Source organism: Scyliorhinus torazame, chromosome 15, assembly GCF_047496885.1.
Source record: "Scyliorhinus torazame isolate Kashiwa2021f chromosome 15, sScyTor2.1, whole genome shotgun sequence".
NCBI classification, from domain to species: Eukaryota; Metazoa; Chordata; class Chondrichthyes; order Carcharhiniformes; family Scyliorhinidae; genus Scyliorhinus; species Scyliorhinus torazame.
The window spans coordinates 85531875-85558015 of NC_092721.1; the positions used below are offsets into that span (position 1 = coordinate 85531875).

At 43.1% G+C, this 26141-nt stretch overlaps 1 protein-coding gene across 4 annotated transcripts in view; it reads left to right on the forward strand.

Moving 5' to 3' along the window:
- LOC140391661 (progesterone receptor-like) overlaps nt 1-26141 on the forward strand; it is a 645027-nt gene that overhangs the window by 535057 nt on the left and 83829 nt on the right. For 2 of the 4 annotated variants that reach the window (XM_072476371.1, XM_072476372.1), the window contains one exon: nt 13435-13737. The exons of the other annotated variants lie outside the window; for them this stretch is intronic. In XM_072476371.1, coding sequence (XP_072332472.1) covers nt 13435-13737 — 303 coding nt within the window. The remainder of the gene's footprint in view (nt 1-13434; nt 13738-26141) is intronic. 4 annotated transcript variants of the gene reach the window in all.

Below are 26141 nucleotides of genomic sequence, written 5' to 3' on the forward strand. Positions count from 1 at the left end.
GTTATCCCCAAGCCACCGCCATGCTGCTTCTTACCCCATAACACTCCTTGCTACCCCATACCCCAAAGGCTACCTCCATAGCCACTCACCTAGTTCACCATGGATGGACTTCACAAGTCATGTGGAGATAAAAAAAAATTAAACTTCTAACAAGCCAATAGAATTCTCACTTATATTTGTTTTCTGAATCAATTGTATAATTCATGAAACCCATTCAACCTATCAAAATGATCAACCTGTTATAAAACCAAACCGACTTCTATTTAGTAACCAAAAGGCAGTTATTATTCAATAGCCTTATAAAACTGTCAATAAAAATCTGAACTCAGCCACCCCCTAACCCACCTATCCCCAAGAGAATTTATTTTGGAGCCTTTGAAATCCAGTCAGGCACTCATAATGGACTTTGCTATAATAACAACCCTTCCAAAATGTCAACAATGAGCTCTATTGAACAACAACTTCAGGAACAGGTGGTAATTTTTTCAAGCTACATCGGATGGCCTGACAATCAAACCAGCCCAGCAGTGGGTGTTTTTATTTACTTTGATTAATAGATGCAGCCTGATTTTCTTCATGTTGAAAGTGCCGGGGGGATTTAATCATTTCAGATCATGACACTTAAACAGACTTTCTCCACCTTTTCACAACTGACCCATGTATTTGAAACTCCCAGACTGTCGATTGAGGCCCTTGCAACAGTGAAAATGGGATCTGTTTGAACTCAGCAGTTATTTCAAATGCTGATGTTGAGTTCCGATCTCATGCCTGCGTGATTGATGCCCTGCCCCCTTCCTGTTGTCAACACAAATGGGAGCAGGACATCTACATCTGGGTACCATATGCCATTGTTAAAGGACTCCTGAGTTGGCCCGGCTTGGTGAAATACCTGCCCCAGAATGCTTGTCTTCGCTCACTGGGGCAGTATAGTTATTAGACAGATAATATAAGCAATTTTGCTCTTCTCTACCAGGTTAATTTGTGTACATTCATTCATGTAACTGAAATGGCCCCCAGTAATTGGTGCAAGGCACAGCATCCAAAATTCATGATTACTGAAATAATCTTTTTTAATGTTTTATTTAAAACAGATTTGTAACATTTACAGAGAAAAAAAGCCATATACAAAAGCCTTAACATATTGAAAACGAACAGTGGGAAAGAATAAACATATTAATAAGGCACTTCCCCTATCAGCTCTGTTTGCCCATGCCCCACGTGTTCAACTAAACTAATGTGGCTGTAACCCCCCCCCCCCCCCCCCCCCCCCGGTGCTGCTGCTGTTGGTTTCCTACACTGTTCCCTGCAAGCGACATTCTCCCCCGGGGGATCCCTGATCACCACCCCCCCCCCCTTGCCCTCAAGTCTTCTCTGTCTCTCCTTCCCGGCTGCCCCCCCCTCCTGCCCCCCCGGCCCCCGAGGCTTGACCTGCCAGGTCCGCCCTGCGCTTGGCCCTAGCCCGCCCCTTCTCCAACCCTCCCTGGTGCCCCCTGACCTACGCTAGCTACGCTGACCCCTGCCCTTGGCGCCCGACTGTCTCCCGCCCAAATACTCGGGCCCTCCCCCCACACATTAAGGACCCATTAACCTGATTGTATCTCCCCGTGCCCTTTCAAGTCCCTTAATCAGCCCCGAGCCCATCCCCCCATCAGAGGCCCAGATCTCCTGCCAAAAGATACCAAGTGCAGGCCCCCCCTGCAGGGCCCCTCTCCCCCCCCCCTTGTTGCAATCTCACAAAATCACCCTAAGCAGTGCGCCCTCCAGCCCCCGCTCTCTGTCCAGGCTGAAAACAATCTTAGATAAAACATTACAGTGCAGGATACTTTAACAGACCGCCGCCACACAAAAGCTCTGTGAGCCCAGAGTCCTTTAGTTAAAGTCCAGCTTCTTCTTTTAATAAAAGTCCATTCCTAGTCAAAGCAAGTTAGAACACTGAAAAAACTAAGTGCCCGTTAGTTCAAGTCCAACTTCTCTTTAGTAAAGGCCCAAACCTGTTCTGGTGTCTCAAAGTAGTGATGGAGGTCCTCAAACGTAACCCAAAGCTTCGCAGGATCCAGCATTCCAAATCTCACCTGCTTTTTCTAGAGGGCTGCCTTTTCCTTGATGAATCCTGCACGCCTCTTGGCCAGCTCCGTTCCCAAGCCCTGGTAGATGCGCACCTCGCAGTTCTCCCATCTGCTGCTCCTCTCCGCCTTGGCCCATCGCAGCACACGATCCCTGTCAGCAAGCCGGTGAAAGCGAACCACCAAGGCCCCCGGTCGGTCGCCCGTCCTGGGCTTCCTTGCGCCCCATCCAACTCCAGGGGTCGAGGGAAGGCCTCCGGTCCCATCAGCGCCCCGAGCATACCCATCACGTATGCGCCCGCATCCGATCCCTCACAGCCCTCGGGGAGGCCCACAATCCTCAGGTAGGGTCTGCCTCCTGGCTCTATTCCCCAGCTCTTCAAGCTGCTCCTGCATCCTCCTCTGGCGAGAGACCAGCTCCTCCACCACGTGCTCCTGCTCCATTACCGTGACCGCCTGGGTGGAGAGCTTCGCTTCGACCTCCCTTAGCGCCTTCTCTTGGACCACCTGTGCCTCGACCATTCGATCCATCACCGCCCTCATCGGGTCCAAAGTGTCCCTCCTCAGTTCGGTGAAGCAGCTTCTAAAAAACTCCATCTGCTGCTCCCTTGGCCAGTGAGCCTCCGCTACCTGGTCCCTGCCGTCCGCCATGCTTCGCCGCCCGGTCTGGGGTCTCCGCTGCTCCTGGTTCGAACTTCGCCGCTCCACTCGACCACTTCTGGTCCAACTGTCCATACCCCGGGGGGGAAAACCGCTTCCTTTCGTCCCCTCCACCGATTCAGGTCGCCAGGTCCCGAAAAAATCCTACGAAACAGGTCCGTTTGCCCATCGCGGGCGAGAGCGATCCGACCTGCGACCTGCTTCCTCGAGGGCGCCACCGGAAGTTCTCTGAAATAATCTGTTGACAGCGGGAAGGGGGCAGGGCGTCAATCACACGATCACTGAAATGCTAAGATGCATGGGAAGTAGCAGATCTGCTCTCCTTATGACAAAAACATTGCTCACATTTTTCTTTGCCAACACAGAAATCCATTTCCTAATTCAAGCAATATCTACCGGGGAGATTAATTCTCAGAAGGTGTGCATTTTACAATTTCAGGTTTGGGCTCTGCACAATATTCCAACCAAAATAATGGGAAAGTCAAGCACACCAGAAACCCAAATTACTGAAAGGTATTGTCAGTGAGTATGAATCCCACTGGAAACAGATGGGCGCAATCTAACTCGGGACTCGACAAAGCCGGTATATCTCGCATAAGATTTACAACGCTCGTTATGCCTCGCGAGATCTTATGAGATCTCGTGCGCTGTTGCAATCTGCATCTCACCCTCAATGGGCGGAGTCCAGATTTGCATATTCAAATAAGCAGTTAAGCCCATTTAAATACCGGAGTTACCCATAGTGCAAAACTCAAGGATTTGAGTGCAGGAGCAGGGATGTCTTGCTGCAATTATACAGGTCCTTGTTGAGGCCACACCTTGAATATTGTGTGCAGTTTTGGTCTCCTTATCTGAGGAAGGATGTTCGAGCTATAGAGGGAATGCAGCAAAGGTTTACCAGACTGATTCCTGGGATGGCAGGACTGACGAATGAGGAGAGATTGAATCGGTTAGGATTGTATTCGCTGATGTTCAGAAGAATGAGGGGGGATCTCATAGACTCTATAAACTTAGAACATGGAACATAGAACATACAGTGCAGAAGGAGGCCATTTGGAACATCGAGTCTGCACCGACCTACTTAAACCCTCACTTCCACCCTATCCCCATAACCCAATAACACCTCCTAACCTTTTTCGTCACTAAGGGCATTTTATCATGGCCAATCCACCTAACCTGCATGTCTTTGGACCGTGGGAGGAAACCGGAGCACCGGAGGAAACCCACGCAGACACGGGGAGAACGTGCAGACTCCGCGCAGCCAGTGACCCAGCGGGGAACCGAATTTGGGACCCTGGCGCTGTGAAGCCACAGTGCTATCTACTTGTGCTACCATGCTGCCCTGCCCTACCCTGCCCATTCTAACAGGACTGGACAGGGTAGATGCAGGAAAGATGATCCAGATAGTGGGTGCGTCCAGCACCAAGGGCACAGTCAGAACCGGGGGCACAGTCTGAGGATACAGAGGAGACAATTTAGGACAGAGTTGAGGAGAAGTTTCCACCCAGAGAGTGGTGAGCCTGTGGAATTCGTTACCACAGGAAGTAGTTGAGTCCAAAACATTGTATGGTTTCAAGAAGCAGTGAGATATAGCACTTGGGGCGAAGGGGATCAAAGGATATGGGGAAAGCGGGATTCGGCTATTGAGCTGGACGATCAGCCATGATCATGAGCTAGCTTGAAGGGCTGAATGGCCTCCTCCTGCTCATATTTGTTCTATGTGTCTAAGATCTAATTGCCTCACCTCAGAGACCCTGACATGGCACCATTTAGCACTGGTTTCCATAAACGTGAACCAGGCATACCAGTACTTGGTGGGGGGGGGTCTCAAGCGATCGGGGGACCCCGGCAGGTTGGGCTCTAGGCAGGGTGGTACCCTGGAACTCCCAATGCTACCCAGGCACTACATCACTGCTGGCCTGGCACTCTGGCAGTGCCACTCTGGTAATGTCAGGGTACCCAGGTGGCACAGGCTGCCTGGGGCACTGCCAGAGCGCCAGACTGACAGTGCCAAGGTGCCCAGGTGGCACCTTGCTCATGCTGAGATTGGGCACTGAGGTGCTCTGCCCTTATGAGGTGAGGTGAAAGTGGCTCGAGGACCCTCAATTGGTACGTTGGGGCATTGGGAGGGTCCGGAGCTCGTGATGGGGGGGTTCAGAGATTGAAAATGATGCCCTGATCTCTTCCTGCACTGATGAGCTGAGCAGGTTAGTGCAGGAAATGAGTAGAAATGCTGCCTCGGCGGGGCTCAGGAAAGAAGCAGTCCCGCTTATTAGCGCAGTCATTCTCGGCATTGCAAGCGTCATGTGTTCTTCCACATGAATTCTCATTACATCAGGAATTGAATTTTTAAACTCCTCCAAAAGTATAATTACTCTGAGAGCTTCATACGTTTGGTCTATTTTCAAAGCCTTTATCCACCTATCAAAATTACTCTGTTTGAGCCTTTCAAACTCCATGTATATTTGACCAAATTCTTTCCTTAAATTTCTAAACCTGTGTCTATAAGCTTCAGGCACTAGCTCATATGCACTTAGAATGGATTTCTTCACCTCCTCATACGTTCCAGATACCTCGTCCGGTAGTGATGCAAACACTTCATTAGCCCTACCTACCAGCTTTGTTTGAATCAGTAATACCCACATGTCCTGTGGCCATTGCATTTGTTTAGCTACCTTCTCAAATGAAATGAAAAAGGCTTCTACCTCCTTCTCGTCAAACCTTGGCAATGCTTGGACATATTTAAATAGATCCCCACCACGTCTTCGACTATGACGCTCTGTCTCATTATCCTCATCCATCTCCTCCAACTGTACGTGTCCCTTTGCGTCTGCCAATTTTAACCGATTTTCATGTTTCAGAGCCATTTTCCGAAGTTCAAACTCTCCCTCTTTTTCCCTTTCCTCTCTATCTCTTTCTTTGTTTCTTTCTTCTCTCTCCTTTTCTTTTTCCTCACTATCTCTTTCTCTTTCTTTTTCCGCTCTTTCTCTTTCATATTCAAGCCGCTTTAATTCTTTCTCATGTTCCATTTGTTTAATTTGCAACTGAATTTTTGCCATTTCCCATGAGTCAAACTCTATCTCAGGCAACTTTAAATGCTTAACCACCGCCATAATTATCTCATCTTTTCGCATTTTGTCAGGTAATGTTAACTGCAATGTCTGCTTTTCGTCTGCTTTTCGTCTCTGTCCGTAAAGCACTGCGTGTGACAGTCTCCACCCCCAAAAACATCTGAGCCTCTGAACCACCGTAAAAGCAACAATCCTTCACTGTCTTTAAGTTCACAAAAGCCAATCCAATAGATAGACTTTTATCCACCTCGAGCCCCCAATTTTTATGGGTGAGGTGTTTTCAGAACCCCAAAATGTATCATGGAGTTCAACGAACCTCCCCCTTTAATGTATTTGTTGCTTTTCCTAGCACACGGCTTGTTCCCTAGGTGTGGGATTACAATTATGGACACGTGGGTTTTTAAACACAAAACAAGGTTTATTCCATGAACTCAACTTAACATCTTAAATAAACATTGGATCTCTGAGCACCCCTTACTTCAAAGATAACTCTGAAAATATTACAACAGTAAATAATTCCTCAAAATGTTCCTTCAAACTTCCAAGAGACTTAACACTTTTAAACAGAATCACATCAGGTTAAAGGCTTTACGATTATGAGTTTAAATCACCCAAATGATCCAGAGATAGTCTTTCATGGCAGAGATCACAGCAAATCCAGCTCACTGCAAAACACTCCCCAAGCTTTTTTCCTCCAAACTGAAACTTCAAAATGGCTGATCTGAGCTCAGCTCCACCCACTCTCTGACATCACGGTTTTCTTAAAGGTACATTGCTTAAACATCCATGTCTTAAAGGTACTCTCACATGACACTTACCTGACCCATCTGCAGCAGAGGGAGGGTTTGAAAGCTGTGGGAAATCAGATTCCCCATACGCTGTGGAGATTTAATACTATAAGTAGGCCATGACTTTATTGATTGTTTCACATCCCAGAAGCCAAGCAGAATTGACAGTCATTTGGGGAGTCAGTCAGAGAGGTTTACAGCACCAGGTACCTCTCTCTGTTGGAATAGAGAGGAGGGGAGTCGATCTGGGTAAAGGGGTTAGGGGTGTTGATCATGGAAGGGTATGGCCAGTCTGAGGAGAGGGTCCACCAGACAACCAGGGTGAGGAGGGTTGACGGTTGATCCGGTAGGTTGCCAACCTATGGTCCTGGAGGATAGTGGGTGGATGGAGAGGGGTGGGTTGGAGGGAGTCCAGAGAACATTTTGTTTATTGAACGGTCAATAGTAACAAAGATTTGAAAATCAAATACATAACATTCCACTTATCACACTCACCATTAAACAAGGAAACATCACCATTCCATATGGTACCAATGTAAAGCAACATCAACTAATTTTTACAAAAAAACCCAAACGAACGGTATTATCCCTCTCAGGTTACGGAATGCGGAGCTTAGAATCCTGGGTGTTAATGGAGTGGGATTAGTGTCCTGGGAGAGGTTGTGGGATAGGGTCCTTGGGTGGAGGGGAGTAAATTAGAAGGCTGGTGCAGGGAACTAAAGTCTGAGGATGGTATTAGGGGCCTGGTGGAGGTCTGAATCAGAGGCCTTTTGGTCCATGTAGGTGGTTAGGGGCTGAGGGAGAGCAGAGATTTGCCCAATTTTGTGGATGCCACAGGGTGGCATACCGGATCCATACGATAGGGGTCCTCAGCTAAATGTAACTGCCGAGTTCCCAGAGGCTTGGAAAACACAGCTGACCCCAATTAAAGTGGAGAAGCTGGGTGACAGTGAGACTCACACCAAATCTGGAGTTGTTTGGGTGCCTTCCCACCTTCCAGCCTCAGTTAAAGTCATATGGGTGGTTGAAGGTGGGTTTGGATCAGCAACCTGATTTTTGAGGACATTAATTCTTTCACCTACCCCTGCCCCATCCCTCCCACCAACACCCCAACCCAAACTTGACCATTATTTTAGGTAATCGTTAAAACAATTTTTATATTCATTGCCAAGATAGAAAAATTTAGCCTATGGGGAAATTCCGAAAAGCATTTTTGACTCAGAGATTTGAGGGGAGAATCTCACTCCAATCCAGCAACCAAAGGTGCCAGGTACTGAATTAGAAGTGGTGGACATTCCATTGTTCTACCGCATTTTAACATTGTTATTTTTTGGGTGGTTGAGGCACCATCTAACTCAGCAGGTGCATCATGAATAAATAAATCAGGCTCCTTGATGTCAATCAGACCCTAATTTAATTTTAACTGGCCACCGTGAAATTTCCACTTAGTAAAACCAGATGTCAAAAGCTGACAATTTTGCCTGTCCTTCTACCTCCTCCAGCTATCTTTTTCGAGACCTCAATACACAGCTGCTTAAGTCACCGCAGAAATGAAAAATTGAGCACAATATACACGCATATTCCACTTTTGTTCAAATTAATATTGGGTCCTGAAACAGGCATTAGACTCCTGATTCGCATATTCAAAGCACCTACAATCATCCCTGAAATCTCAGACATTATTGGCTGTGAAATTGCCAACTGGTGCACACCTTGGTTCATTGAATGCTGTTGGTTTTGCCTAGAAATCCCCCCCCCCCCCACCCCCAACCAACGTCTGAAATAAGAATGCCACCATGTGCAATCCCCATCCCCCCATGCTGTTTTCGCTGAGATGAAATATTCATGAAGGAGGGTGGAGGAAGAGCAGGATAGTAGCCTTGCAGTGATTATCACCAATATGGAGTTAGTACCAGAACAGATGGGCTGAATAGTCTCTGCTTGAAATTTGCTGATTCTTATAGTTGAGTATTGAGAAAGTTTGCTCGTACAAGATTTGAAGTAGCTCTGAGCGAGTGATCCAAGTTCACAACTTATTAAATTAATTCCTTGCCTCATCATATGTCACAAAGTCTATTTAAATATTGTTCTGCCATTACTGGGTTTGTTTTGTTTATGATCTTGAGTGCTAGCCTTTCCAATAACTGGTGACTTGGTTAAATTATGATTAAGTGTTTTGAAGTTGATTAGCAGAGGTTTTATCGATTCTTTCCACAAGTCCTGCACATACAGGGGATCAGTGTGAATCTTGCTCTACTGAATAGCTCGCTTTAATGTGCTATTTGGCAAGTTCCTCACCCTTACCAGGGACACGTGATTCTCTAGGCTAAGTATCCTTTCGTAACATCAGATGTTCATTCTGACTCAGATTTATATCCTTTTTTGGATCAGGTCCCTCTATGTCTGGAAGCTATACCAATTCAAGAGATGTCACGATGACCAGACATTCATGGCTTTTGCTCCACTGGAGCCTTTAAGTTATCTAATTGTGCTACAGACTGAGTGAATTGGTCTAATTTTGATGTTCCATCTTCTAAAGTGAATTACAAGAATTTCATAAATCAGTAGAGTCCAATAGGTTGAGCCCTCCCTCCCTTTGTATTGGGCTGGGAACATGGTGTTAACTTTATGTAACATGCTGCCCTTTCAATTTAAAGCTAATTCATTTGACACTTCGCTAACTGGGGAGGATCTAACCAAATGTACACTCTAGAAAATGCTGATCCTCAAAATCAAATTAATATTACGTACAGTTCTCAGTTTCCTGTTGAACAAAATCATCTAGAAAAGAGCTAGACATCGAATTTCTTGCCATGGATTTACCCTTTGTTAGCTCAGTGCATCTTTGAATGTACCTTACAAAGTGTGAGGTTAGGTTATGTCATGGTTCAATTTAAAAGTGGAGCTGTGACCAGCCATTAATATGAGCATTATTTATTTATACTCGAATAATTGATTATTTTTGAATGTTGTATCATGTGTGAGATGTACAGTTTTCCCATGCCACGACAGTTGTACTGATGTCACATTATCATAGAGCAGATACTACAAAGTCAACTAGCTTTTCGACTGAGTCTTTCACTTTTTCTGGCCCTGTAATTAATTGTGCCCGAGATTGAGCCAAACGTTCGAGGCAGAGTTGTCGCCTCTGCCAACTCTGTGCATTGTACTATCTTATCACTGTCCATGTTAACTTAGCACAGAGCAGCAATTGAACCTGGAACCATGTGGTGCATTTACTCACTGAATCATTACCAAAGATTGAACTAGTTTGGATCAGTAGAGAATATTCCCTTGTTCTGCATCAATCACCAATTCAGTACGTGGGAAGGTTTTGTTTTCTAATTTCAGGTTTCATTCTCTTCTAGTATTTTCTGAATGAGTCCACTTTCTGTGAACCTGCTGGATCAATTTATCTTTGGCTTGTTTAGCAGTTGTGCCATCATGCTGAATTATATCTGAACACATCTATTTTTCTTAAACTCCATTTTAAGATAAAACGTTGGTCCATCTGGGAGGTTTTTATGGAGGAAGCATGCAACATCGAAACTATCTAGTCGAAAATGGTTGGCATAGTGCGAATGGCACTGTTCATTGAGAATATTATTACCTTGATGGGGTGCATTGTGGTCCTTGTCCCATGCATACCATTATCCCTACTAGGGTCGCCAACTCTAGCTTGACATAACTCCTGCAGATTTCACCACCTGTCTCCAATTGGCCACACAGTAAATGGTCTTTTCTTCTTGCTTCAACACTTTTATGAATAGGAAATGAAAATATTCAAAGAAAATGGAAAAAATACACAATCTTGTGTTTTAGAGCTCCTGCTTAAAGCAATGTCCAGCAGATTCATTACCTGAGCAAGTCTGGAGAGCCGGCAACCTTAATTCCTATCTGAAACAGTCTTCTATACATACATTCCAGTAAAGAAGACTGGGCTATCGTGTTTCACAAATCCATTTTCCAAGGTTCCTGGTCACCACAAAGCAAGAATCTTCTCATCAACCCATTGGGAAATCACCTATACCAAAGTTACATCCTTACCGTCTCCAGTTATTAAAAGATTCACACAGGTATATGTGAAGAATCTTTTATTGTCCACAGAAGAGCAGTATTTTTTAAAAACTAATTTATTTTGGAACCATTACAAACTTGCTGGGTGGGGTAAATCTGGTTCCATCGGTTCTTGAAAATGTGTGAACCTGGACAGTGAGTGCAGCAGGGTACTCAACTGAAGGTGGAATCAGTTAGATCCAAACAATCTTTTTCTGACATCCACACATATTAATTTCCAAAAGACATTACTGGAAAGCAATCTGGAGTGGGAATTTTGATTAGTTTTCTCCCCTCCACAGCAGACGTGGTGAGGAGAGTTGAGGCCAACTCTCTCAGCTGAAACAAACTGACCTTCAGTAGAGGCAGAGCTCAGGCTAAAAGATTAGGGCTGGGTGAGGACATTGGATAAACATCCAGATTTGGCTGGCTTGGCACAGAATAATCACAGCAACATCTTCCAATGTCACTTTGCCATTAGCGTCTGGCTCAAAGATAGCAACAAGAATTTCAAAGTTAAATGAGTAAATTGTTTTCACTCATTTTTGGCCATGTTCAGACATGAAGATTTAGCTAACCTCAAAATGATTTGTTGGGGGGGGAGGGGGGGTCATGCCCCCTCCGACCCTCCCAATGGCTACACTGCTGTATCTAGTCCTTTAGAATCTAGTTCTGGGGTTCACCATTTGTTGCTATTTTACTCTGTATAAAAATTGCTTTTCAGCAGAGCAGCCCTGGGGATTGAGAAGCAATGATTTAGCGCAGAAAAAATCCTTCTTGCAGTACAAATACTTTCCCAGCATGAAACAATGTAATTTGCATGATTCTGCTTTTTTTCCCCTTCTAATACCTTACTTGCTATATACTTGTTAACATCTGTGTCAGTGAAGCATTTTGCATTATCTTGTACAACTACAACTTTCCTTCATGTTCAGAAATGTCTTGTGCTCCTACTTTACAACAATATTCATGCCTTAACTTTGTCCGCCTTCTTCCAGACCTCCTGCCAGGTCGTCCTCTGAGTCGTGAAGACAGTGCTGAAAAACTGCAATGCTTTTGCCTACTTTACAAGCTAGGGGGTTTGGCCTCCCCCATGAAAAAAATGTGTTGCGTCACTTCATGATGGTGCCTACTTTCTCTTGCAGACCCTCTCCATTAAACCTGGCTTTTTGCGCTACAAGCATTTAACTAATTTTAGCCGGCAATAGTGTGCTCCGCAGCAAGCTTTTCAAAATTTGTAGGGATTGAGTGGCTCTTCAGCTGCTTCAGAGGCGCAAAAGATCTTTAATGCTGATGTGCCGCAATTGGCTGATATTTGTCTTTGCCACTAATGATGGCAGTTCTCACTTTCGGTATCTACGAATTGTACGTGCTTTGCTCAGATTTTGGTACAGTGGTTGCAAAACAGGCATTTTGCTAATTTTTTTTGACCAAAAACTATGTTGGTCCCTGGATTAATAAATATTTCTAAACAAAACAGTTGAAGAAGTCCATGTTTTTCTTTCACAGCGATTAAGAGTTAATTAAAAGTAGGTACAGTTTTTTTTTACCTTGTATACAAAGATCGCGCAAAGTTACACCCATGATTTTTCTTTTATAACTTGCACTGGGGATGCCCGAACCCCCGGTGCACATGATAAGTGACTGATTGTGAAATTACTGTGATTGCAAAACTGTGATTTCGGTATAAAATCTTCTCCATTTTAGATCAAAAATTGAGCTAAAATTTTGGTGCGCAAAATTGGGTAGAATTCACCATTCAATGCTTCCGGCACACAAGAGCGTGTGAATTCATAAAATCTATCTTTTGAATTAGTGTGCTCTGTATATGAAAACATTTACCAAGATGGTAAATCTGGATGACATATATGCAAACTATATGTCACTTGCAATGAAGTTTGACAGATAATATTGCCAGGCATCAGAGGGTTTTTCTCCCTGACGACAACTTTCAGGGGTGTTTTTTTCCCTCTCCTGACTTCCCGCACTCATCAGCTAATACACATTTGTTATTTTTATCAAATTTACATTAGAAAGTTTTTGTAACGATGGGAAGATTTCGGCCAGTTAACAAGACATTGGAGCCTACAGAAGTCAATAGCAGCAGGGTGTGCCTGGATACCCAGCTGGCATTGACTTTTCTCAGCTCACCTGCTTCCCAATCTGCATCAAGATTGGTCTGGATGCTAATGGTACAGGGTTCACTATGAAGGCAGTCACTGCCACTGCCGCTCCCATAACTGACATCTTCAGAGTGGCTCCCTACAGAGAGGGGAGACCCAGAATCAGGGTCTGAAAAATTGAAATGAAAATAAGGACTTCTCCTAAGAGGTAAGAGATATTTAAATATTCTTTTCTAAGCATTGTTTAGCTAGGAATCGTATTTTAAATTGAAAGCACTTCCCTACATTTTCTTTCTCTTTAAGTAACATTATAGGAAGCTTACTCCTTGTAATATAAATGCCTTTGATCTTGCCACATAGTCTCACACGACTTTTGCCTCGTCAGAGTCAAAGTGCTGATGCCTGGCAACATCACATTTTATTTCTCATTATATCTCCTCACATAAAATGTGATTTACCATTATGTTAAAGAGACAACAGCTTATTTATTGATGCATTCAGAGGAAACTGAATTTGGAAATTCAGGAAGCTGAGAAAAGTAAGATCAAATAAAATCCAAATAATGTAGACATTGGTTTGGATAATTGTGAAGCATAAGCCTGTAAACTGAACAGTAATGGATATTGTATTGAAAGGTCAGTTGTTGAACAGGCAATTATCTTTTGTTTTTCAGCCCGAAAGCTAAGGAAATTCAGTAAACTAAAGAACATCGGAAACAACCCATCTTCTCTGCAGTCCGAAATGACACTATCCAGTGTCAGTCCAGTTGCAATGTCAAAGGTCTCATTACATTCAGCTCGAGGGGTCCAGTTCACGCCGACACTCGTTTCCATTTTACAGATAATTGAGCCAGAAGTTGTTTATGCAGGCTATGATAACAGTCAACCAGACTCGCCTAACTATCTGCTAACCAGCCTGAACAGGCTATGTGAGAGGCAACTTGTAGCTGTTGTTAAATGGGCCAAATCTGTACCAGGTAACCATATGAGTTTAAGAGATAAAGTTCCAATCATTAGACAACACAGCACACACTACTTTCTGTATCTTTAGTCCCTTTGTGGTGATGTTATGGTCATCAAGGTGAAAGGTTTCATTGCTGAATAGCAGAACCGAACACATTTTTGAGTTCACTGTCACCGTAAAGTACTCATACGTAGAGTAAAACCAGATGCAAAATGCAAGCTGCCTGTACTTGATCTTAAAAATGTGCCTGAATCTCTAACCTGAACAGAACATCTTCTACTTGCAACAAAATCATATTCTGATTTCCCACATCAACCACGAGTACACCTCAATTCCCTTCTCCATTCCATTTGCCCAAGCAATTTGTATTCTACGCTGAAAGTTAAAATCAGTTCTCCTGTGTTCATTGCAAATGGTATTAAAGTTTCCATACCTGGTGAAATTGCTGTTAAGTATCAATTCCAAAGATAGCATACATGAAACTGATTTTCTCTCAGCTGAGCAACAAAGCATTTCAGAGCCGCAATATACATTGCCAAGGAAATAAAAGTGGAGTGGGAACAGGTCTTGGTTTTGATCCCCTACATCATCAGGGAACAGCTTATAGCTGTGCTATTATGAGACACATTTTATGAAAATTAGGGGACCTCCCACAAGATGGACAGAAATATTGATGGCGTGTTAATACTGAGCTGCCCTCTGATGCCTGGCTGAGAACAATGTGAGTGGAAGCTTTGAAGAAGATCCCCTGGTTTCCTGCTGTTACCCCAAATGAAACGTGACCAATGTCAACCAAAGAAAATGGGACTAAGTAAAAGGATCATAGTCATGAAAACAAACATAGACTAACATTTTCCTTGGAGATTGACAGCAATCTCATTTGCATTACAATTACCAGCAGAATAATATGAACAATGTCAAATTCATAAATTTAACAAAATCCTATTGAATTTTTTCAAGCTGTAAAAATAGGATATAGGGTTTCTAAATAACTACTTGTAAATTGTATAACTAATATAATATTAAAGAATAGTTAAGTAATTCAGATAAAGAGAAATATAGGGAGGAATTTATTTTTTAAAAATGGCCAAGTTTCAGGTTTTGATTGAAAACTGACGTGTTTCTCTCCTGAAACACAGCTACGTTTTCCTGTCCAGATCTTCTGGAAATTGTGGGGTGCAGTTTGTGCCATTACTCTGACAAGACAGGGTCTGCTAGAGCCAGCGTGCCTGGTTACACAGAGATCGGGGCGCCATCGTTAAAGGGCTACCCGATCAGTGAGAAAATTGAACTCCCTCCCAAGCCCCCAGGGCCATGGAGGACCCCCCCCCCCAAAGTATTTGGGGTAACACCCCACACAGAAGTATCGGGGGGGTCACTCACCCCTCTTCTCCCCAACACACATAAGGGAAATCCCCCCCCTCCCCAAATGGAGAAGGATAAATACTCTTGCACTGCTCTCTGGTAGTGCCCAGCCTCATAGTCCAGCTCAGTTCCCCTGACAGGTTGCAAGGGGGCAATGCCCAGCCTTGACCCTCAACCCCGGGGCCTCCAGGCACCTCCACACCCACTGCATGGTCATCATGACAGGTTTTCATTTTCGAAAACCAGAAGTGATTCACGCCAACGTAACGTCATGCACCAAGAGTGGGAACATTACACAGGACTGGAAGGTACAACATAACGCCTCCTAATATTATTATAACAATAATAATCGCTTATTGTCACAAATAGACTTCAATGAAGTTACTGTGAAAAGCCACTAGTCGCCACATTACGGCACCTGTTTGGGGAGCCGCTAGTTCAGTTCAGCATTACAAGCCAGCTGTCTTAGCCCACTGTGCTAAACCAGCCCCTTATAATCCATGCAAATTCGCATAAATCAGGTTCATGTCCTTTTTTGGGCATGAAAGTAATCACATCACTGGCAGGGGATGGGGTGTTGCGGGGAAGATCTCAAACCGGGATCTCCCTGGCATGAATCCCGTTGTGGCCCTTTTGCAAGATTTAGCAGCCATAACGGAAATTGCACCTCTGGCAAACAGACCGGAAAAATTGTGCCCATAGAGTGTAGTTGAAAGAGTAGTGTGCTTTTTAATAGAAGAACAAGTGGACTATTGAGCAGCCATGCTCACAGGAGTATGGCTCAGAAAATAAGGATATAGGTGTTATTAATGGATGTTATGGAGGTTTTTCCCACCAAGCCCCACTTCGCATCCCCCAGGAAGGCCCACTGAATTGAGCACTTAAACAAGCACTTGAAATGAAATGAAATGAAAATCGCATATTGTCACAAGTAGGCTTCAAATAAAGTTACTGTGAAAAGCCCCTAGTCGCCACATTCCAGTGCTTGTTTGGGGAGGCTGATATGGGAATTGAACCATGCTGCTGGCCTGCTTTGGTCTGCTTTAAAAGACAGCTCTTTAGCCCTGTGCTAAACCAGCCCAAGACTTAACTGAGCAACGTTGGGCATTCCCAAGTATCATGGACTCCAAGGGCAATAATCTTGTGAGTGGGGTTCATGGAGGAGAGGAGTCTGCAGTAAGGGAAAGTTGTGGCTTCCAGCAAGCCCTGCTCTTCACTCCCCTCCCCCCCCCCCCCCCCCCACTTCCGCACCGCCCTCCCGGAAACCCGCAAGCAACCGCATCAAGGTTTAATTTCCAGACTTCCCATGGGGCTGCTGGCAACATGAGACTTTTAAGTGGGTATTAATTGGCGACGGGCTTGGAGGATGTCTATGAACCTACCCATCATAAACGTAACCAGGACAGAAGTGGGAAAATGACGGGGTCCCCATCTGTCAAATTAAGTGTCTGTGTTCCCCATGACCAAACTTGCCTTGCGAGAAGGCATAGAATTCTGCCCTATATTTTGTCATGCTACATCTGAGCCACACTCTCTTTCAGCATGAATTCCTTGCCAGCAGTTTGCTTTAGCTGAGCATTGATTTCATGAATTCAAAGGTGTTAATTATTTAGGGACTGCTGCATATAATCATTTTTACTGATTCTAGACATTATGGATTATTTGCCCATTATAGTTTAAGTTTGCTCTGTCTTCAAAACACACTGTGGTAATTGTCCCTTTAAGGGCAGAATAAGGGTCAATCACCACACATAGTCCTTCTTCTAGTTCTTATGTTCATAGTAAGCCGTATGGTACATCACGTCTGCTGTGCCATTCAAAATGATCATGGATAAATTCTACCTGAACTCCATGTTCCTACCCAACCCCAGATCATTTGATTCTCTTGTCTCTTATCTCCTAAAAAATTATGAATATAATTAATATATTCTACAACTAAACATCCAAAGTCCTCTGCTGTGGATTGTTCCAAATATCCACAATCCTTTCAGTAAAGATATTTCTCCCCATTTCAATCCCGAGACTACGGTCAGATTTTGTTCTCAGTGGTGATTCAAATGAATGGCACCAGCTCTGTATTAAACTTACACTTTCCCACAGACTTTTTGTGGATTTTGGACTGGACTGGAACTGAATGTAAATTGGGGAGCCAAAATATTGTCTACCGTGCTTCTGGCACCCGGGTGAACAGGACCAGCAAATTGTGTAGCTCCTCAAGCAATCAAAATTGAACCATTGTTAATAAGCAGCAGAGGGACCTGGAAGCATCAGTTAGAATATTTAATTCAATGTCAAATCAGGTACAGAAAGTAAAACAAAGGGAGGAAAAGCAAGGTTGGACTGAGATTGAGCATTAAAAGGAACAGAAAAAAGTTTTAAAAGTTCTGTTTAATTGTTTTTCTTTTTACAATTTCCAGCAATAATGAACATTTTAAGGAAGGAGGATCCAAAATTGTAATTTTTAGTGTAAGAGAGGTAGTTGTTGGGAGGTAATTAAGACTTATCACGCTATTAATAATTTACTCATACTGGAATAGAAATGCCTTAATATTTCTGGTGAGTTTAGTACGGATATTGTCACCTCAGAACAGCAACCTCACTCCATTCCATTTGTTTCAATGACAAGTATCTCAAAATGATACCAATATAGCGCAGCTTTTGGGGAGAATGACAACTTCCTAATTTCTACATTTCATTGTGCATGTGTGGTCACCAGAAGTTGCTCTCTGATTATGCTGCAATGACAGTGAGCGCTGTCAGCTTCAATATTATTTCTACAGCTAATTCTGAACCACTCTAGGTATACCATTTTAAAAAGAAAGTTATTTATGGGCATTTAGCCCTCTAAAAGCCACCAACAGAAATAAAGTCTCAAGTCTATTATTTCCTTCTCTAGAGAATTCATGTTGGATTTGTACTAAATAAGAACGATTGTACAGGTAGGATTAAAAGTATAGATAGTGCAGGAAAACAAACCAAAGTTAACATGGTCACAAAGCCACAGAACATTATTTCAGTTTTATTTCTGATCATTCTATTTCCAACTTTATTCCTTGCAACATACAAAACCTTTACTCCTACCATCATTTTTAATCCAACTTGCCAATTTCTCTTTAAATGGTAGGTTGGAGAACAATTCCATGACAGAGTTCTGATCATCTTTTTAATTGTTTAATTAACAATGGCAAATATGTTACAAGTGCCATAAGATCTAGGAGTAGGCAATCCAGCCCCTCGGGGCCGCTCCACCATTCAATACGGTCATGGCTGATCTCCTCTTCGCCTCAACTTCACATCCTGCCCATTCTCCATAACCCTTCAGTCCATTACTAATTAAAAATCAATCTGTCCCCTCCTTAAATGTATTCACTTTCCCGGCATTTACTGCACCTGGGGTAGTGAATTCCGGAATTCCACAGTTTCACGACCATTTGAGAGAAGGAATTTCTCTCATTTCAGTTTTAAATCTGCTACCCCTTATCCTAAAACTATGATCTCACATTCTAGATTGCCTCACAAGAGGAAACATCCGCTCTACATCTACTTTGTCAATACCTTTTATCATCTTATATACCTAAATTAGATCTCCTCTCAATCTTCTAAACTTGAAAGAGTATAGGCCTAACCAGCTCAATCTCTCTTCATAAGGCAAATCCCTCATCTTTGGAATCATTCTAGTGAACCTCCTCTGAAATGCCTCTAATGCAACTATATCCTTCCTCAAATTAGGGACAAAAACCGTACACAGTACTCCGGTGCCAATGCCTTGAATAGTACAGCAACACTTAGCTTCTGTTATACTCTATTCCTTTAGCATTAAAGGCCAAAATTCCATTTGCCTTTCTGACTGCATACTGGTAATCTGCAATTCATGCACAAGGACACCCAGATCCCTTTACACAGAAGCACTCTGAGGTTTCTCTCCATTTAGATAATAAATTACCTTTCCATTTTTCCAACCATGGATTTATGTTGAATGTAGACTCTATTGCCCATACAATGTTGCGTATGGTGCATTTGATACATTGGACAAACAAGTGCATAGTATGAGGATGACTCATATAGCTTGCTCAGTTTAGTTTAAAGGCAAATACTGTAGATGCTGGTAACTGAAATGAAAATAGAAAATTCTGAAATATTCAACAGGTCTGGCAGCAGCTATAGGGAGAGAAACAGAGTTACATTTCCGATTGATGCTGCCAGACCCACTGAGTATATCCAGACTTTTCTAGTTTTATATTAGTTTATATTGCAGTTGGTTGAAGTTGACATGGCGGGCAGAATTGGGAATGTGTTTTGAACAGCGTGTTTAATTGGACTTTCATTTCAATTTTTAAACTTAAAAATTTAGTTTTGGTAAGTTCAGAAGTATACATGTTGAATTGTTTACCTTTATCAGATTCAACTGTACAAGTATATTTAACCTGCTGCGTTGGATGCGTTGACTGACCACTGCACCGTGGTACAGGAAGCCATTCAAGAGGGGGGAGCAAAAAGACAAGTGGTAGTTGTAGGGGATTCTATAATTAGGGGGATTGATGGCATCCTTTGTAAGCCAGATCGTGAGTCCCGCATGGTATGTTGCCTGCCCGGTGCCAGGGTGAGGGACATCTCTGATCGGATTGAAAGGATTTTGGAGAGGGAGGGGGAGGATCCAGTTGTTGTGGTCCACGTTGGGACTAACAACATAGGTAAGACTAGGAAAGAGGACCTGTTTGGGGATTATCAAACACTAGGGACTAAATTAAAGAACAGGTCCTCCAGGGTTATAATCTCTGGATTACTACCCGAGCCACGTGCCAATTGGCATAGGGTTGAGAAAATTAGGGAAGTTAACACGTAGCTAAAGGAGTGGTGCGGGAAAGAGGGATTCCATTTCATGGGGCATTGGCATCAGTACTGGGGCAGGAGGGACCTGTACCGTTGGGACGGTCTTCACCTGAACCATTCTGGGACCAGTTTTCTAGCGAATAGGATAAATAGGTTGGTCACAAGGACTTTAAGCTAGCAAGTTGGGGGGAAGGGAAGGGTAAAGCTATGGACAGTATAATGGTTAATGGAGAGCAAGGCAGCAGGTTACGTGACAGGTTATTATGTAGAGATATGGGTTCAAAGACAAGGAAAATTAGGAGAAAGGGTAAGAGGAAAAATAATTTGCGAAAAGTTACTGATCAAGGTGTTAGGATTCATAACAACGACATAAAAAACAGCATAAGTGTACTTTACCTGAATGCCCGTAGTATACGGAATAAGGTGAATGAGTTGATGGCGCAAATCATCGTGAATGACTATGATTTAGTGGCCATTACTGAAACATGGTTAAAAGATGGTCACGACTGGGAGTTAAATATCCAAGGGTATCAGACTATACGAAAGGATAGAATGGACGGTAAGGGCGGTGGTGTAGCTTTGTTGTTTAAGGATGGCATCCGGGCAATAGTAAGGGATGATATTGGTGCTATGGAGGACAAGGTTGAATCAATTTGGGTGGAAATCAGGAATAGTAAGGCGAAAAGGTCACTGATAGGAGTAGTCTATAGGCCACCAAATAGTACAGGATGGTAGGGCAGGCAATAAGCAAAGAAATAACGGATGCATGTAGAAATGGTACAGCGGTTATCATGGGAGATTTTAATCTGCATGTCGATTGGTTTAACCAGGTTGGTAAAGGCAGCCTTGAGGAGGAGTTTATAGAATGTGTCCGGGATAATTTCCTGGAACAGTATGTAATGGAACCTACAAGGGAACAAGCGGTCCTAGATCTGGTCCTGTGTAATGAGGCAGGATTGATTAATGATCTCATAGTTCGGGATCCTCTTGGAAGGAGCGACCACAATATGGTGGAATTTAAAATACAGTTGGAGGATGACAAGGTAAAATCAAACACTAGTGTTTTGTGCTTAAACAAAGGCGATTACAATGGGATGAGAGAAGAATTAGCTAAGGTAGACTGGGAGCAAAGACTTCATGGTGAAGCAGTTGAGAAACAGTGGAGAACCTTCCGAGTGATCTTTCACAGTGTTCAGGAAAGGTTCATACCGACAAAAAAGAAAGACGGTAGAAAGGGGAAAAATCGACCGTGGATATCTAAGGAGGTGAGGGAGAGTATCAAATTGAAGGAAAAAACATACAAAGTGGCAAAAATTAGTGGGAGACTAGAGGACTGGGAAGTCTTTAGGGGACAACAGAAAGCTACTAAAAAAGCTAAGGTAGACTATGAAAGTAAACTGGCTCAGAACATAAAAGCAGATAGTAAAAGCTTCTACAAATATATACGACAAAAAAGAGTGGCTAAGGTAAATATTGGTCCTTTGGAAGATGAGAAGGGAGATTTAATAATAGGAGACGGGGAAATGGCTGAGGAGCTGAACAGGTTTTTTGGGTCAGTCTTCACAGTGGAAGACACAAATAACATGCCAGTGACTGATGGAAATAAAGATATGATAGGTGAGGACCTTGAGATTGTAATCACTAACGAGACAGTATTGGGCAAGCTAATGGGGCTAAACGTAGACAAGTCTCCTGGCCCTGATGGGATACATCCCAGAGTGTTAAAAGAGATGGCTAGGGAAATTGTAAACGCACTAGTGATAATTTATCAAAATTCACTAGACTCTGGGGTGGTCCCAGAGGATTGGAAAGTAGCAAACGTGACACCACTGTTTAAAAAAGGAGGTCGGCAGAAAGTGGGTAATTATAGGCCGGTAAGCTTAACTTCGGTTGTAGGGAAAATGCTGGAATCTCTCATTAAGGAGGAAATAGCGGGGCACCTGGAGGGAAATTGTCCCATTGGGCAGACGCAGCATGGGTTCATAAAGGGTAGGTCGTGTCTGACTAATTTGGTAGAATTTTTTGAGGACGTTACCAGTGCAGTTGATAACAGGGAGCCAATGGATGTGGTATATCTGGATTTCCAGAAAGCTTTTGACAAGGTGTCACACAAAAGGTTGCTGCATAAACTAAAGATGCATGGCATTGAGGGTAAAGTGGTAGCATGGGTAGAGGATTGGTTAACTAACAGAAAGCAGAGAGTGGGGATAAATGGGTGTTTCTCTGGTTGGCAACCTGTAACTAGTGGGGGCCCTCAAGGATCAGTGTTGGGCCCGCAGTTGTTCACAATTTACATAGATGATTTGGAGTTGGGGACCAAGTGCAATGTGGCAAAGTTTGCAGACGACACTAAGATGAGTGGTAAAGCAAAAAGTGCAGAGGATACCGGAAGTCTGCAGAAGGATTTGGATAGGTTAGGTGAATGGGCTAGGGTCTGGCAGATGGAATTCAATGTTGCCAAGTGTGAGGCTATCCATTTTGGGAGGAATAACAGCAGAATGGATTATTATTTAAATGGTAAGATGTTAAAACATGCTGCTGTGCAGAGGGACCTGGGTGTGCTGGTGCACGAGTCGCAAAAAGTTGGTGTGCAGGTGCAACAGGTGATTAAGAAGGCTAATCGAGTTTTGTCTTTCATTGCTAGAGGGATGGAGTTCAAGACTAGGGAGGTTATGCTGCAATTGTATAAGGTGTTGGTGAGGCCACATCTGGAGTATTGTGTTCAGTTTTGGTCTCCTTACCTGAGAAAGGACATATTGGCACTGGAGGGCGTGCAGAGGAGATTCACTAGGTTGATCCCAGAGTTGACGGGATTAGATTATGACGAGAGGTTGAGTAGACTGGGACTGTACTCATTGGAGTTTAGAAGGATGCGGGGGGACCTTTTTGGAACATATGAAATTATGAAGGGAATAGATAGGATAGATGCGGGCAGGTTGTTTCCACTGGTCGGGGAAAGCAGAACTAGGGAGCATAGCCTCAAAATAAGGGGAAGTAGGTTTAGGACCGAGTTTAGGAGGAGCTTCTTCGCCCAAAGGATTGTGAATCTCTGGAATTCCTTGTCCAGTGAAGCAGTTGAGGCTCCTTCTTTAAACGTTTTTAAGAAAAAGATAGATACCTTTCTAAAGAATAAAGGGATTCGGGGATATGGTGTACGGGCCGGAGAGTGGAGCTGAGTCCACAAAGATCAGCCATGATCTCATTGAATGGCGGAGCAGGCTCGAGGGGCCAGATGGCCTACTCCTGTTCCTAGTTCTTATGTTCTTATGCTACACTTAAAAACTCACAGAGATGAGTCTGATGCAAGCAGTTTGGTTACATAATTTACCATTTTTGGCTGAGTCCTCACTCAGAACCGACATGTATTCCTTTCACTTTTACAATCCACGAGAATATGAACAAGGTAGTTTCTAAAAAACAAGGGCAGTTGTTCAGTTCTTTCATAATCCAGTCAATTATCAATTTTTGCTTCTAATTCTCATGAAATATCTAAAATTCTAAATTATCATTGCATCCGATGAAAGGATTCAGATGCGGTAATAATTTACTTCAGCGAAACAGCATGGTGGATAAAATGGAGTGACTGACTTCATTGTGCACATGGTCTTTAGGAATGCCTTTGATAAGATGCCACCTGGGAGATTATGAGAAAAGAATAAGGGAATTCGGGTCGGACAACAAATTGGATTGAAAGTTGCCTCGAAAGGAGGAATGAGAACAGGAGTTAAAAGCACTATTTCATATTGGTTAGCGTGATCCATTGGATTCAATTCTGGGACCATTCCCATATTGTTGAATTAAATCTAGGCCTAGAATGATTGTTGTATAAATGCTCAGGTATTTTGCAATTGGACAAGGTTAGTAAGATTTTACAATCATGGAATTGTTACAGCACAGAAGGAAGCCATTCAGCAAGAGCAGGTCACCTAGTGCCGCTCCCCTGCCTTTCCCCCCATTGGCCCACAAATTTTATCTTTTCGGATAAGGATCCAATTCCCTTTGGATTCATGCTTGCTTGAATTTGCAACTGGCACATTCTCCAGCAGTGGATTCCAGATCCTAACCTCACTACATAAAAAGGTTTTCCCCTCCTGTTGCCATGGCTTCTTTTGCCACTTCACCTTAAATCTGTGACTTCTGATTCTGGATCTTTCCACCAATGAAAACAGTTTCTCCCTTTGTATTCTGTCCAGATCCCGCATGAGTTTGAATACCTTGATCAAATCTCTCGTCCTTCTCCAAGGATACAGTCCCAACTTCTCTAATCTGTCTGCATAATCAATGTTCTTGATACCTAAAACCATTCTCATAAATATTTTCTACACTCTCTCTAATGATTCACATCCTTCCTAAAGTGTGATGCTGAACCGACGTTTTATAATGTTCATCATAACTTGCTTGATTTTGTACTCTATGCCCCATATATAAAGCCCAGGATCCTGTCTGCTTTCTTATCCGTGCTCTCAATCCACTCATGCCACCTTCAGTGATTTGTGCACATATACCCCAAGTAGCCTCTGCTTCTGCACCCTGTTCAGAATTGTAACTTTTATTTTATATTGGGCTGGATTCTCTGGTTTCCCAGTCGCATGTTTCTTGGCAGCACACTGTTGATGGGATTCTACACTCCTGTGGCTTGTAAATGGGATTCCCATTGAAGCCACCCGCACCAGCAGGGTGTCTCTTTTGTTCCAGGAGCTCTAACATTGTTCACAAATCTGTTGTGTGGCATTTTGTCAAATGCCTTTTGGAATTCATGTACACCAAATCAACAACATTACTTTAATCTACCCTCTCTGTTACCGCATCAAAAAACTCCAAGTTAAGCAGTTTGTCAAAAGTTTGTTTGCCCTTAACAAATCTGTGCTGGTTCCCTTAATTAACACACATTTGCTCAAGTGACTGTTAATTTTGTACGGAATCATCGGCTAGAATTTTCCAGCCCTCCACCCTGGCGGGACCCTCCCGTCCTACCACTGTGAACAGAGATTTCAATGCCGCACTGGCCCTGCTGTGGCAAATCTGTGTTTGGGAGGCTGGAAGATTCCATTCACCATTTCTAAAATGTTGCCCACCACTGATGTTAAACTGACTGGCTTTTTTGAATAAGGGTGTAACATTTGCAATTAGTCAGACCTCTAGCACCACTCCTATCTACGGAGGATTAGAAAATTATGGCCAATACGTCAGTAATTTCCATCCATCCGGTCCTGGTGCCTTATCAACTTTAAGTACAGTCAGCATATCTAATACCTTTTCCTTCTCAATATCAAGCTCATCGATTTTCTGAACTATCTCCTCTTTCACCATGACCCAGGTAAAATGGGTCTTTGGTAAATGCACATGCAAAGTATTCATTTGGTACCCAGCCATGTCTCTTACCTCCATGTATAAAACTCCATTTAGGTTTATAATGGATACCACTCCCCCTTTCACCACCCTTTCCCTATTTACATGCCAACAGAAGATCTTTAGATTCACTTTTCTGTTAGCTGCAAGTCTCTGCTCATATTCTTTTGGCTACTCTTCTTTGTTTTTCCAAATTCCCACCTGGCTTGTGTCATAAGTACATGTTTTCTGCTTCATCTTACCCTCTCTTTTTGACGTTCAGGGAGCTCAGGATTTATTTGTCCTACTTCTCTTCTTGGTGCAAATATATCTTGATTGTGTAATGTTCTTGTCGGATGGCCTGATTCATGTTACAAGAACACTTGTAGCTAAAGCTACAAAAAAATTATTACCATTAACTGTGGGTCAAATATATACAAAAGAACAGATCAATATCAGTATGAACATTCACAAACCATTATTTCTCTCCCAACTCCCTAGTCAGTCTGAGGTCACCTGACGAACATTCACTTATATGCTAATGAGACTCCTAGTGGTCAGTTGGTGAATTACAACACAGCCATGATATCACTACATCCCCTTTCCTTTGAAGGAATAAATAAATACATATTTACATGTGATATGATTAGCCTGTGAGTCGTAACAGTATTTTTTCTTGAACATTTTTTAAACTGGTTTAACAAACTACAAGAACAGCAAGCATAGTATGTAAAAATAGTCCAAATCTACAAATTGAGTTGATCAGGTTTTCTTCTGACTCTGGTTAACCTTCTCAGTTTGATCTTGCTGCTCAGAACTTGTGGATTCAATGTTCTCCATGACATTCTTGTGCTCAGGAACTGTTCAACTATCTGACACAGCAGCTGACATTGA